The following is a 15,651-nucleotide window of genomic DNA, read 5'->3' on the forward strand; positions in this document are numbered from 1 at the left end:
AAAATAAATGTTTTAAAAACCTATTATCTAAAATTAAAATACATAAGCATAACATTTAAAGTGCATTCAGATGAAAATTTAAAAATAAAATCAAACATATTAAACATTTTCAAGCATAAAAAGAGTACAATAGAATGAAAGAAAAGCCGAGTCCCTCAAGTAGGAGATGCCAATAGAAGACCCACCTTCTACACTGAAGTTGAGATAACGACCCACATGTAGGACTGGATTCTGTGGATGTAAATGAGCACCAACTGAAATCTGAAAAATACATCCATACATTAAACATGGAATGCAGAAGTCTTCTATAAACAGAAGCTACGTGAACACTTTCTAGCTGGATAATTATAAGAAGTTCAGCCTACAGATGCATCCAAACACTGCATAAGAAATTTCCAATAGTTTCATAACTGATAAAATGTAAGTACCATAATATAGTCTGACTTCCGTGCATTGTTGCCAATAGATATTCGTACAAGAGCCCTACCATGACTTACAGCCTTCAATAAAAAATAACAAATAAGTTAGCGAGAGGTCGATGTAAGAGCCAGGAAGAATTTCAACAGCAGAATACAGGTTACATTAATATGGGCATGATTTGGTCGTCTACAATACAAATTCAGTGAAAGAAAGGGAAGGGGAAGGAAAGGAGGTAGATAGGAAGAAAAAGAGATTATGGACAGATTAAGAAGGTAGAATGAAGATTGTGAGTTGGAATGTGAGAGGTATGGGGAATGTAAGAAAGAGAGTGTTAATAAAAGAGCTATAAAGAAAGGAAAACCCAGATATACTCCTAATTCAGGAGTCTAAGCTCATGACACTTGATAGTAGGTGGGCCAGAAGTGTGTGGAGAGCAAATGGTATTAGTTGGGCAATGAGCCCCTCTTGGGGATCTTCTGGAGGGATAGTAACATTGAGGAAGAATGAAGTTGTTGAAGGAGTTGAAGAATTAGTTGGAAGATTTTCAGTTTCTGTCAAATTCAAACAGGTGGTCGATGGTTGTGAATGGGTCTTAACTAATGTCTATGGCCCTAATGGGTACAGGCAGAGGAATGAGTTGTGGGAAGAACTAGGAGATATCAGAGGCTTATGGGAAGGTCCTTGGTGTTTAGGAGGGGATTTTAATGTAATTAGATTCACTGAGGAGTATAACAATGTGCGGCAAAGAAATACCACATGAGGAAATTCAATGAGTTTATCAATTTGTTTGAGCTCAAAGAACTGAACCTCTCGCATAACTGTTTCACATGGTCCAATCTCCAAGCTGAACCAATTTGTTCAAAATTAGACAGATATCTCTTCACTGCTGATTGGGAAGAACATTGAGGAGACATGGTGTCAAGGACATTGCCTAGAGTCATCTCTGATCATTGGCCAGTTTTGATAAGTAAGCTTGAGCCTAGGAATAGAGGACCTACCCCCTTCAAATTTGAGAATATGTGGTTGTCCCATCCAGGTTTTAAGGAGAAAATAAAGGAGTGGTGGTTAGGAAGTAACCCAAGGGTCAATTAGGAAGGTATGAAATTTCACTGGAAGCTGAAAGAGCTGAAAAGTAAAATCAAAGAATGGAATATTCTTCATTTTGGGAGGCTAGAGGAAAGAAAACAACAGTTGGTTAATCAGATTGAGGAGCTAGATGCAAAAGAAGAATTAGGCTTGTTTGGGGAAAGGGACAATGAGCTAAGGTGGGAGCTGAGGAAAAATTTGGAGGATATCCTCTTCTAGAAGAAATTAGCTAGAGGCAAAAGTCCAGGCACAAGTGGGTAAAGGAAGGTGATAGGAACACAAAATTCTTTCATGCTATAGCCAATGGTAGGAGAATGAGATTGAAGGGGCTTTTGTGGACCATTTCAAGTCCATCTACAAAAGGCCTATGTCTAGCAGATTACAGATTGGAGGTTTGGAGTGGCCTAGGCTCCCAGAAGACTCGAGGGTGTGGTTGGAGAGAAGTTTCGAATTAGAAGAAATAAGGGTAGCCATATTTTCGATGAATAGATCTAAGGCACCTGGTCATGATGGCTTTAAGATGGTGTTTTATCAAGACTGCTGGGAGATACTTATGGATGATATTCAAGGAGTGTTTTCTGAATTTTTTGAAAGAGGGGTGATCAATCCAGGTCTAAACTCTACCTTCCTTGCTCTGATTCCTAAAAAGGGAGGAGCTTGTCACCCCAAAGAGTTCAGGTCCATCAGTTTGGTACACAACCTTTATAAAATCATTGCCAAGGTGTTATCTCGGAGGATTAAAGAGGTGCTACACTTAATAATTTCCCCGAATCAAGGTGCCTTTGTGAAGAATAGACAAATTGTGGATCAAATCCTAATTGCAAATGAGAGTGGAAGATTTCAAAAGAAGTGGGAAGAAAGAGTTGGTGTACAAATTGAATCTTGAAAAGGCATACAATTTGGTGGATTGGTCATTCTTATTGGAAGTCCTAGAGTCTTTTGGATTTGGGCAGAAGTGGTGCAGTTGGGTGAAAGGATGTATTAGGACATGCCACTATTCTATTTTAGTGAATGGTATGGTGGTAGATCACTTCCTGGCTACTAGGGGCATTAGGCAAGGGGACCCCCTTTCTCCTTTCCTTTTTGCCCTAATTGCCGAAGTCCTATGGAAGCTCATCGAGAGGGCAGATTCTAGAAACTTGGTGAAAGGTTGGACGGTAGGGAGGGATAGGGTCCTAGTAACCCATAAAAAATTTGCTAACGACACAAATCTCTTCTATGGTGGGGATGAGGTAAGTTGGGTTAGTAATTTAAAGCTAGTGATCAATGTGTTTGAAGAAAACTAAAGAAAACAGACCTTGAGAGTTCAGCAATGAGGGTTTTGAGAGTGAGAGTTTCGAACATTACTCTCTCTCAACACCCTAACACTATTTTATTAAGATAAATTTGAATAATTACAAGGAGGCCCTTAGTTGGGCAAGAAATTACAAAGAACATAACATAGAAAGGATGGGCCCGGAATAAGGTCCATTACAGAAAAGAACATAAACAGTAAGAAAGAATAAATTGCCTATGGGCCATTCGGCCCATATTCTCTACACTCCCCCTCAAGCTGAGCATAAATGTCAATCATGCCAAGCTTGCTAGTATCATGCTGAAGTTTTGCCTTGGGAATGCCTTTGGTGAGAAAATCTGCCAACTGTCCTTCAGATGTGATGAAAGGAAGACATACATCACCTGAAGAGACCCTTTCTCTAATGAAGTGTCGATCAACTTCAATATGCTTAGTTCTATCATGTTGCATTGGGTTGTGAGCAATGTTGATGGCAGCCTGATTATCACAGTACAACATCATTGGCTTGTCATGTTCAACCCCAAGTTCCTCCATCAATGATTTTAGCCATAATAGTTCAAAAACTCCATGTGCCATGGCCCTGTATTCTGCTTCAGCTGAAGACCGAGCAACAACCGATTGTTTCTTGCTTCTCCAAGAAACAACATTACCAGCCACCAAGCTGCAATACCCAGAAGTAGATCTTCTGTTATCAATGTTTCCGGCCCAGTCAGCACCGGTGTAGGCTTCAAGTTTCATATGACCATGCTTGGCAAAACATAATTCCCTTTCCTGGGGAGCCCTTCAAATAACATAAGATTCGCTCTACTACTGCCATATGAGTGTCTCGGGGAGCATGCATGAATTGGCTAATGCAACTGACTGCATATGCAATATCTGGCCGATTCATGCATAGGTACAGAAGTTTCCCAAGAAGTCTCTGGAAGATTCCTTTGTCTTCTAACAATATCCCATCTGAGGCAGAGAGTTGATGACTCGTATCAATAGGAGTAGCAACTGGTCTAGCACCCATCTTTCCAGTTTCAGAAAGCAAGTCAAGAACATACTTCCTTTGGGAGATAAGAATCCCATCCTTGGATCGAGCAACTTCTATGCCAATAAAATATCTCAGTTCCCCCAAATCTTTAATCTCAAACTCTATATGGAGGAAAGATTTTAGATCATGAATTCCTGAAACATCATTACCAGTCACTACAATATCATCTACATATACAATGAGGTATACTGCTAGAGGTCCACTCCTCTTCACAAAAAGAGTATGATCAGACTATGTTTACACATAACCAAAGTTAACAAGTGTTGTTCTAAATCTCTCAAACCATGCTCTAGGGGACTGTTTTAGTCCATAAAGGGATTTCTTCAGCCTGCATACCTTTCCTTTCATATCAGTTCCATACATCCCTGGAGGAAGAGACATATAAACCTCCTTAGTAATTCACCATTCAGAAATGCATTCTTCACATCCAATTGATAAAGGGACCAGTCAAAGTGAGCAACTAAAGATAGAAGAACCCTCACAGATGTCATCTTGGCAACAGGTGCAAAGGTCTCCAGATAATCAATCCCATATTTCTGTGTATAGCCTTTTGCAACCAGCCTGGCCTTGTACCTTTCAATGGTGCCATCAACTCGATATTTGATAGTAAAGATCCACTTGCAACCGACTGGATCATTCCCTTCAGGAAAATCAACCACTTCCCATGTGTCACTCTTGTGTAGGGCATCAATTTCAGACCTCATAGCATCCCTCCATTCTAGAATATTAAGAGCTTTTGACACTGACATGGGAATAGGGTTAGAAGCAACAAAAGAGAGAGAGGCAAGGTATGAAGGTGAAAGCAACCTGTAAGAAAGGTGCTTGGAAATGCAGTGAGCAGTGCACTTCTGTTTTCCTTTAACAGCAATGGGAATATCAAGGTCAAGGAAGGATGACTCCAAGGGTGCTGAAATTGTACCCGTTGTTTCATCTGTGACTGGAAGTGTATGAGGCTCACGTGTTGTAGGAGAAACAACCTGCTCATTTCTGGATCTTTGCCTTTGATACACCTTGGGATTGACAGCAATGGGAATATCAAGGTCAAGGAAGGATGACTCCAAGGGTGCTGAAATTGTACTTGTTGTTTCATCTGTGACTGGAAGTGTATGAGGCTCATGTGTTGTAGGAGAAACAACCTGCTCATTTCTGGATCTTTGCCTTTGATACACCTTGGGATTGACAATAGGATGAGGTAAAGGTGGAAGAACACTAGACAGGGAGAATGGAACGACTGATCCGCCCTTGATTCATTTGAAGGAGAAGCAAACTCATCAAAAGACTCAACTGGGACAGGAAGAGGAAGAGCAAACACCTGTGACAAATCCTCCCCCTGTGAACAATGTCCTTCCGGAGAGGAACCATAAAAGGGAGAAAGCTCATCAAAGGTGACATCCATTGAGATATACCGAGTGCCAGTCTTTGGATCAAAACAACAGTAACCCTTTTGTGTGGGAGAATAACCAAGGAAGATACACTTGTGGGCTTTGGGTTCATATTTATGCCTTTAGACACTTGGAACATGTACATAACAGGTGCAGCCAAAGACACGAAAAGGAATAGGAAAAATGTTATTGTCCGGATGAAGGAGATTGAAGGGAGACTTAAACCCTAAAACCCTGGATGGCATACGGTTTATAAGGTAGGTGGCAGTGAGAACGACATCACCCCAAAACCTTGTAGGAACATGTAAGGCAAATAAGATACTTCTTGCAACTTCAACAATATGCCTATTTTTCCTCTCAGCAACTCCATTCTGTTTTGGGGTCCTAACACAAGCTTTGATGAATAACCTCCATGTCAGAGAGAGAGCAGGATAGGTTCTTCTCAAAATATTCTTTTGCATTGTCAAATCTGAAAATTTTAATCCTGGTATCAAATTGGGTTAGAACAAATTCATGGAATTGTCTTACAACTCTTGCAACTTCATCACGGGATTTCATCAGGAATATCCAAGTGAACCAAGAAAAGTCATCAATAAACAAGATAAAATATTTGTAACCACCCATGGAGGGTAAGTGGTAAAGCCCCCACACATCAGAGTGTACAATATTAAAAGGAAAAGAAGATCTTTTATTGCTCAAAGGATAATTGTTTCTACAATGCTTTGATAACTCACAAGGCTCACAAAGAAGACTGGACAAACTAATTCCCTTAAACAGTTCAGGGAATAGATCACTCAAGGCAGAAAAAGACAGATGACCCAAACGACGATGACACAACATAATCCGACTAATAGACTCTGAAGAAACAGACCAAAAAGCAACATTCTAGGATGATCAGTGCATTGTCCCAGAGTATCAAGCAGGTATATTCCGTTCGCCTCATGGCCACTCCCAATCACCTTCTGAGACTCCAGATCTTGAAAAACATAGTAGGAAGGAAAGAAGGTTACACAACAGTTTAGTGACTTGGTTAAACTACTTACAAACAACAAATTTGTATTTAGTCTAGGTACATGAAGGGCAGAAGGTATGAACAAGGAATCTATAGCCTTGACGGTTCCCTTGCCAGAAATAGGGGGCAAGTGAACCATCAGCTAAAGTGATTTTATCACGTCCAGGAAGCAAGTCATATGAAACAAACAAGGTAGAAAGGTTGGTCATATGATCAGAAGCACCTGAGTCAATAATCCAAGGGATTTTAAGATTACCTGAAGTGATTGCATGATTGGCAGAAGCCCTTATACCTGAATGAGCAAATGCAGAAGAAGCTGAATTTCCTGAAGGGTTGGAAGAAGTCACATCCTCTAGATGACTGACCATCTTCCCAAACTTTTCATATTCTACTTTCATGGCTGCCAACTGTGCATAAGCAGACATCTCTTTAGTATAGTACTTATCACTATCTGGCCCAGCAGCCACATTTGCACTTCCTATCCTTTTACTATCATGTTTTTTCTGAAACCGAATGGAAACAAGATCAGGATGTAATTTCCAGCACTTGTCTTTGGTGTGCTTCGGCTTCTTGCAATACTCACATACAACTTCTTTCTTTCCTGAGCCACTAGATGTCCCAACAACACCTTTGGGTTTAACCCCCATATTCGCAAAGTGATCACTAATACCAGCCCCTTGAACCTGGACAACCCTTCTGCTCTCTTCACTGCTCACCAATGCATAAGCTTGTGACAATGAGACACTCTCCTTGGAAAGAATATTCAGTTTTGTGATATCATATTCTGGGTTTAGTCCGGTTAAGAACTCAAACACCTTGTTCCTTTCAACCAGTTTTCTGTAGGTCTCTGCATCATTGGTGGTGTCCCAAGTTACAACTTCTATTAGGTCAATTTCTTGCCACAGAGACTTCAGAGTTGAGAAGTATACAGCTAAAGGTTTCTCCCCTTGCCTTAAATTCTTCACATCACTTCTCAATTTATAGGCTCTAACCACATTTAGTTTTTGGGAATAGGTTTCTGCAACATTGTCCCAAATTTCCTTTGCTGAATTCATCCATAGGTAGTGTTGGCTAATTTGTGGCTGCATTGAGTTCACAAGCCACCCAATGACAGTGTAATTTTCTTGCATCCACTTCTCGTAGAATGGACCATCTTCTGGGGGAGCCTTCTTGCTCTCGGAAATAAAACCTCACTTTCCTCTACTACATATATAAATCTTTACCAATTGTGACCATGCCAGATAATTAGTTCCATCTAGTTTAACTGTGGTCACAGTCAATAAAGAATCACTTGGAGTCTCCTGAACCTGTCCATATTCAACACCATTCTTGTTTTCAAAGTTCCTTTTCTAATCAGGGACTTCAAGGTAATCACCAAAAAGTAGCCAAGAAGAGTAAATACCAGTCCGTATTGATGAAGAGGCCTTTTTACAAACACAGTGTGGGCAATAGAGAAGACCCCACTATCAAAGGTGAAAATAAACCTCAAGAACAGTCCGTACAGGCCCCCAAAACACAGCTAAAAAGAAGCAACAATTCGCAACACTGAATCCAAGGATGTTTCGACAGTTTTGACTGTCCAAAAAGGAGTGAAAACAACCCAGAAATCTCTGGGTTAAACCAGATTAAAAGACAGCCGAATAGCTGTACAAAAAACAACCCAGAAATTTCGGACACTTCAACAGTCCAAACACAGAAAAAATAACCCAAAAATCTGAGCACAACTTATAATATTTAAGCTTCAAATCAGAAACCAAGCTGTTTCCCCCTTTTTTTTCTCTGATTCTTCCTGGCCACCGAACCACATCTCCAAGAGATTTGAGTCTTGGGCACCTTCTAATGACCTTCAAGAATCAGGCAACACGAGCTAAAGCTTTCGGCCCTAGAATACTGAAGTTCGGGCCTGCTCTGATACCATGAAGAAAACTGAAGAAAATGGACCTTGAGAGTTCGACAATGAGGGTTTTGAGAATGAGTTTCAAACACTACTCTCTCTCAACACCCTAACACTATTTTATTAAGATAAATTTGAATAATTACAAGGAGGCCCTTAGTTGGCAAGAAATTACAAAGAACATAACATAGAAAGAATGGGCCAGGAATAAGGCCCATTACAGAAAAGAACATAAACAGTAAGAAAGAATAAACAGCCTATGGGCCATTCGGCCCATATTCTCTACAGTGTTCAAACAAGTGACTAATCTCAAAGTGAATTTAGATGAGAGCCGTGTGATTGGCATTAATTTGAGTGAAAGTGAAGTGGAGGATAGGGCCCGAATTTTGGGTTGCGAGATTGCTCAATGGTCATTGATCTATTTGGGGCTGCCACTAGGGGATAACCCAAGCAAAAAGAGTTTATGGAATCTGGTGATTGATAAGTTCATTAAGTCAACATTGGCCAACCTGCCTGTTTACTTTCTATCGGTGTTTAAAAATGCCTGAGGGAATATGTGGGACTTTGGAAAAGTTAATGAGAGATTTCTTATGGGAGCCGGGAGAAGAGAAAAGGGACCATAGAGTCAGGTGGGATATAGTTACCAAAACCAAAAGTGATGGTGGGCTTGCTTTAGGTAATTTGCAGAAAAAGAATGAAGCTCTATTGGGGAAATGGCTTTGGAGATTGACTTTGGAGAGGGATAAATTGTGGGCTCAAGTTGTCTTAAGTATTCATGGGCAAGTGATGGATGGCTAGGACACGGGAGTATCAGCTAGGGCTACAAGAGCTTCTCCTTGGAAATCCATTCATGCCATACTTCCTTCTTTCCTTCCTATAATTAGGTATGACCTGTGCTCTGGTAACCTTGTGAAATTTTGGGATCATGTTTGGGTGGGAAACACTCCACTGAAAGAGTTATTCCCTTCTTTGTATTCTCTATCACATTTTAAAAATGAGCTAGTCTCCACTTTTCTAACCACTTCTAATTCAACTATTGACGGGAATTTGGGTTTTAGAAGAGCCCTTAGAGACTTTGAACTAAACCTTATTTCTGACCTGCTCAAAATCCTAGATGAGGTGGGTATTGACCCCACTAGGAGGGAAAATAGGATTTGGGTCTCTTCTCCTTTGGGTGTCTTCTCATGCTCTTCATTCTTCAAAGAATTGGCTCATTCCCCACCTGTTATTGGACTCCCCTTCCCAGTTTTGGAAGTTTGGGGTAAACCAGTCCCTCCCAGAATTAGTGCTTTTTGTTGGGAAGCCTTCCTAGAAAAGTATAACACTTGCAACCCATTTCAAAGAAAAAGGCCTAATTGGTTTTTATCCCCGCACTGGTGCATCCTTTGTAAGAAGAATGGTGAGACTTGTCATCACTGTTGTCAGTTGTTTATGTATTCAGGTTTAGTACCATAAGGGTATTGTTGTAATTTCTCCTTTGTTTACATTGTTCGGCTGTACTAGTATAAATAATAATAGATCATTCTTTCGCCCCACAAGTTCAGAAGGGGCTTTCAGTCCTCTCGGCTCTCCTCTCCTCTCGTCTCTTTACTTGCTCTTGCTCTTGGTCAACATGGTATCAGTGCAAGTCGTCCAGGCCTAAAGGGTGGTGTCAAGCAAACCTACTGTTCAATGTTGAGCAGATAGTCTTTTCATCTCCCAGGGCTGTATCCATCGAACTGCTAATCAGTTGTATTCAGTTCGACCCAGAAGTTATAGAGACTTTTCATCTTCCAGCCCAGAAGTGGTATTCATTGTCTATTCGACTGTAGAGAGGCTATCATCTGAGGTTCGTAGAGGGAGTTCTGGTTTACAGAGAGGCTATCATCTGAAGTTAAAAGAGGTACTGTTCATTTACTGTTCGACTGCCCTACGGATTGACTATTTATTGATTGACTGTTCAACCGATTGATGGACTATTGAGGGACTGTATTTCTTTAACAAAGCAGTTGTATTCAACATTTTTTTTGTATTTCTTTACCCCTTCGATGGACTGTTGATGTCCTAAAGCAGATATTGTATTGATCTCAGTCATTGACTGTTCGGCTACCAGACCTGCCGATTAGGGGTGTGGTGAACTTCACCTGTTTTTTCTATTCTGTTGGAGGGTCATATGACCTCTGTACAACTGTAGGTCATACAGACCTAATTGTGTACTGCAACTGCAGTGTTCTTTTCTTGGATTCCTACAAGACCGTAGGTTTTACAGACCTGTTCCAGTACTGCAACAGCAGTGTTCAGTCTTTGCTCCCAGTGAAACCGTAGGTCAGAAGGATCTGTTTCTATAATAGCCTTGTACGGAAGTACTCCTTTGGTTGCTGTTTTTTTTAAACCAGAAATCATGAGTAGTGAAGATTCAGCCTCATCTGGAGTTTCCTCAATGCTGAATGGAACGGGTGGGGGTGACCTATCCTTTCCTATGGCTGTTGTCCCTCTTAATGGTTTAAATTACCTAGAGTGGTCAAGAGGGATCAAGTTATACATCACTGCAAGGGGGAAGATAGGCTATATTAATGGGAGGATAAAAGAACCATCCTCCGGGAGTGCTGAATATGATAGATGGAATTAGGAGAACAATATTGTAATGTCCTGGCTCTTGGTTTCCATGCAACCTCAAATCAGGAAGAATTTCATGTGGGCTGAAACTGCGAATGAAATCTGGGAACAAGCAAAGTCTACATATTCAGAATTGAGACACTATGCCAAAATTTATCAACTGCAGGCAACATCTTCTACTTGTAGACAGGGGGAGAGGTGTTTATCGGTCTATTACTCTGACTTAACATCTGCCTGGAAGGAGTTGGATCACTACCAGAGTGTGGATTGGAAGTGTGATGAGGATGCTAAGAAGTACAAACAGATTGTCTCCAAGCAAAGGGTGTTTGCATTCTTACATGGTCTGAATCCTTTGTATGAATCTATCAGAGTTCAGATTCTCAGCTCTAAGGATCTCCCTTCTGTTCAGGAAGTCTATGCTCTTGTACAATCTGAAGAAAGCAGGAGAAATTTGATGAACAGCCCTGGTGGGGATGCTGTTGTGTTAGTTGCAAAAGGAGGTGTATCTACTGGTGGGGGATCTTCTTCTCGGAAAGGTGATCTCCAGAAAAAAAACAGAAGATAAGGAAAAATTGTGGTGCACTCATTGCTAGAAACCCCGACACACCAAAGATACCTGTTGGGATCTTCATGGGAAACCAAAATGGGCTCAAGATCTGACTAAGAAGCAAGGTTCAGAGGTGAATAAGAGGTACGGGCAGCAAAATACAAAGAAACATCACATGGCCAACATGGCTACTCGGGAGCATCAGCCCCCCATTTCTACTGCGACTCAGACACATCTCACTGGACCTGACCCGAGGGAGGACATTATGAATTCCTTCCGTGACCATTTAGAGCTTTATGGTAGAGCAATTCGTCAGATGGATACTCCTCCCTCAACCTCATTTGCATCTACGTCAGGTAACCCTGCCACTGTTTTCCATGTTGCTTCTCACACCCATGACTCTCCATGGATCATTAATTATGGAGCATCAAAACATATGACTGGTACGTCCTCTTACTTTCAAACCTATCACCCTCTTTCTGAAAGAGACAAGGTGAGACTAGCCGATGGATCATACTCTTCCATAGCTGGTCCAGGAACTCTCTCTCTTCCTCTTGGCCTTACCCTCTCTGATGTTCTTCATGTTCCAAACTTTCCCATTAATTTGTTCTCTGTTAGTAGTGTTACTAATTCCTTGAATTGCTCAATGACTTTTTTCCCTTCTCATTGTGTGATTCAGGATCTGGCCTCGGGGAGGACGATTGGTAGGGGTCGTATGGCTGATGGACTTTACATGCTGGAGAATAAGGCCGGTCTTCATGTTACAGAATCTATGAGTCAATTCTGTAAGAAAAAAGTCTATTTATGGCAGTGTCGTCTTGGTCATTTGTCTTTTGAGTCTTTGAAAGTTGTATTCCCAGAACTGTTTAAGTCAATGTCTGTCTCTGACTTTTCTTGTCAAACGTGTCAGTTGAGTAAACATTGTAGAACTCATTTTCTTCAAAGACATAGTAAATCTGAATCTCCATTTCACATTGTTCATTCTGATGTGTGGGGCCCTGTTACTTTACCATCTGAGAGTGGCTACAAGTATTTCATTACCCTCATTGATGATTATTCTAGATTTACGTGGGTATACCCGATGCGAACCAGGGAAGAAGTACCAAAAATCATTCAAGATTTCCAGCGGATGGTCTTCACTCAATTTCAAACTGAAATCCAAATTTTCCAAAAAGATAATGCAAAAGAATTTTTTCATAGTGACCTCACGGAATTTTTTGCTTCGCATGGTTCCCTTCACCGTAGCTCTCGTGCCCGCACACCACAACAAAATGGTGTGGCCGAACGGAAGAACCGACATCTCCTTGAAGTGGCTCGAGGTTTACTAATTCATATGAATGTTCCCAAACATTTTTGGCTTGAAGTTGTTCTTTGTTCCACTTACCTTATAAACCGTATGCCCTCTCGTCGGTTAGAGTACAAAGCCCCACATCAACTTCTCTTTCCTAAGGCTCCCCTTCTTTCTATTCCTCCCCGTGTCTTTGGTTGTCGGTGTTTTGTCCAAAATCTGTCTCCCACTCGTGGGAAATTGGACTCTCGTGCTATACCTTGCATTTTTCTTGGTTACTCCTTCACTCAAAAGGGCTACTGTGTTTTTGGTCCTGTTTCTCATAAATTCTATGTCTCCGTGGATGTTTCTTTCTTTGAAGATGAGCCTTTCTATCCTGTTTCTCCTCAGGGGGAGTGTAGACATGAGGAGAAACTAGTTCAGCTTCCCTCTCTCCTTGACCCTCCACTTTTTCGTGTTTTTTCTCCTCGATGGAGGATCATACTCACTCAGGTATTTTAGCTCCCAATGATGTCCTTGAATCTATTGAAAATGATTCCTCTACTGCTAATGATCTTGACCGTCCTATTGCTCACAGGAAGGGTGTTAGATTGTGCACCACAAAACATCCCATTTCCAACTTTGTCTCCTATGAGAACATTTCACCCTCATTCCGTGCCTTCCTTACCTCTATTGACAGTGTCCCTATCCCTAAGAATGTGGCAGAAGCTCTTTCAGTTCCTAAATGGACAAATGCCATGAGGGAAGAAGTTAATGCCCTTCACAAAAATGGCACATGGGAACTTGTTGATCTTCCTAAGGAAAAGGTTCCGGTTGGATGTAAATGGGTGTTCACAGTCAAGCATAAGGCTGATCGAACAGTGGAAAGGTATAAAGCTCGCTTAGTGGCAAAGGGATTTACTCAAGTGTATGGAGTTGATTATGCAGAAACTTTTGCCCCCATTGCCAAGATGAATTCCATTAGAGTCCTTTCCTCTCTTGCAGCCAATCTGGATTGGGTTTTACACCAGCTGGACATCAAGAATGCATTCTTGAATGGTGACCTTGAAGAGGAAGTGTACATGATTCAACCTCCTGAGTTTCTAGCCCAAGGCAATGAACAGAAAGTGTGCAAGTTGAAGAAGTCCTTATACGGTCTGAAACAATCACCAAGAGCTTGGTTCAGTAGATTCCATGTGGCAGTTCAGCAGAAAGGATACAGGCAATGTCAATCAGATCACACACTGTTCGTGAAAAAAGGAGAAGGTAAAATTGTTGCTCTAATTGTTTATGTAGATGACATAATTGTTACTGGTGATTGGGAGGATGAAATTCAGAAATTGAAAATTTTCCTTGCAACTCAGTTTGAAGTGAAGGATTTAGGACCTGCCAGATACTTCCTTGGAATTGAAGTTGCCCGATCAAAGAAGGGTATCTTCATTTCTCAAAGGAAATACGTCCTAGATTTACTTCAGGACACTGGAAAGATGGGGGTGAAGCCAGTTGACTCTCCCATCGACCCCAACCGTAAATTAGGTGACAACTGTGGTGAATCACTCAAGGATGTGAAACAGTTCCAGAGGCTTGTAAGAGATTGTTATACCTTTCTATAACTCGCCCAGACATTGCATATGCTGTTGGTGTCCTCAGTTAATTCATGCATGCTCCTAGGTCTTCTCATCTTGAAGCAGCAGAGAGAATCCTCCGATATTTGAAGAAGTATCCGAGTACTGGTTTGTTGTTTCAAAAGCACAGACATTTGAAAGTTGAAGTGTATACAGATGCAGATTGGGCTGGATCCCAAAGTGACAGAAAGTCTACTAGTGGCTACTGCACCTTTATAGGAGGGAACCTTGTTACATGGGTGCAATCATTGAATTAATTTCTATAAGGGTGGTTCATTGGGCTAAGACTTTGAAGCTCTTTGAAAATTATTCAGAAGGAGACATCATCAGGAAGTGGAAAGAAGTGGCTTGGTCAGCTCCAAGGAAGATTTCAGCTAACCCAATTTGGTCTCCTCCAGCTTTGAGATTCACTAAACAGAACTTTTATGGCAGTAGCGAAGGAAATCTAGGCCCGTCGGGTATAGAGGGAGTTTTCAGGGATGGAGAAGGTCGAATTATTGCATTGTATTCTGGTTCTATTGGATGGGGAGATTCCATTAGAGCTGAAATATTGGCTGTTTTGGAAAGGTTAAAAAGAGCCCAAGAGTTGAATATCAGAAAACTGATGGTGGAAGGTGGTTCTAAGTTGGCTACCAATTAGCTGATGAAAGACGATTTTAGTTTGTGGAAATTTCTAAATGAGAAAAAGAAAGTTAGACAGCTCATTCAAAACATGGAAGTTAAGTTTCAATGGACTAAGAGGAGTGCCAATTCCTTGGCAGATTCATTGGCCAAACAAGGGGTGGGAAGAGTCAATTTTTTCTGGGCAATATTGTAAACTGAACTGTACTAATTGAGAGGGTTAAGAGTTTTTGTTAATATCTGTTAATATCTATTAATAAAAGTTTCTGTTATTTATCAAAAAAAAGAGAAAAGTGCATTGAAAACTTTCAGGTCGTCCAATGTTTGATTGCTCCCTGATTGCATTTTGCTCACCACTGAAAAGTTGGAAGTTTATGGGTACTAGGAAGAGGCCTCAAACCTTGAGATGGATATTTCCATTGTTGTCAGGAGTGCCATTAATTAGAACGATATCAGGATAATTAGTATCAGCATTGACTTCAACCACATCATAAGCTTCAAAGAAGGGATTTCCTGATCAAAGCAATTGCACATGAACATGACTGCTTAAGCCAAAAGAAACTGAAATACATAAAAAGACAGTTGATTTCTATAGTTGAAACGCAAATACCTAGATCATCACAGTAGCTAACAACAAGCTCAAGTTCAGCACCAACAGCAAGCTCAGCCACATGGAAAGGAAACTTCTTAGCACCTAGTCTTATTTGAGACACCTGATCAAGTGCCAGCACATAAGCTCAAGCAAAAAATGGAAATAAAGAAAATAAAAGAGAAGTCAACTATCACGACTGTAAATATTTAAACAAGTCTAGAAAAATGAGAAAAGATATATAATGCTCCACAAGACAGAGTTTCCATTTTACAAATCCGTA

The 15,651-nt window shown here is 40.9% G+C and overlaps 1 protein-coding gene across 2 annotated transcripts in view; it reads right to left on the reverse strand.

Moving 5' to 3' along the window:
- EMB3012 (embryo defective 3012) overlaps positions 1-15,651 on the reverse strand; it is a 111,444-nt gene that overhangs the window by 18,433 nt on the left and 77,360 nt on the right. For both annotated transcript variants that reach the window (XR_016094764.1, XM_088940837.1), the window contains exons 25-28: positions 15,390-15,492; positions 15,180-15,292; positions 429-500; positions 186-261 (exon numbers count right to left, since the gene is read on the reverse strand). Coding sequence is in view for 1 of the 2 variants with exons in the window: in XM_088940837.1 (XP_088796963.1) it covers positions 186-261; positions 429-500; positions 15,180-15,292; positions 15,390-15,492 (364 nt within the window). In the remaining variant the exon portion in view is untranslated. The remainder of the gene's footprint in view (positions 1-185; positions 262-428; positions 501-15,179; positions 15,293-15,389; positions 15,493-15,651) is intronic.

This window comes from Nelumbo lutea, chromosome 4 (genome assembly GCF_056320005.1).
Source record: "Nelumbo lutea isolate HS-2025 chromosome 4, American lotus-T2T, whole genome shotgun sequence".
NCBI lineage: Eukaryota > Viridiplantae > Streptophyta > Magnoliopsida > Proteales > Nelumbonaceae > Nelumbo > Nelumbo lutea.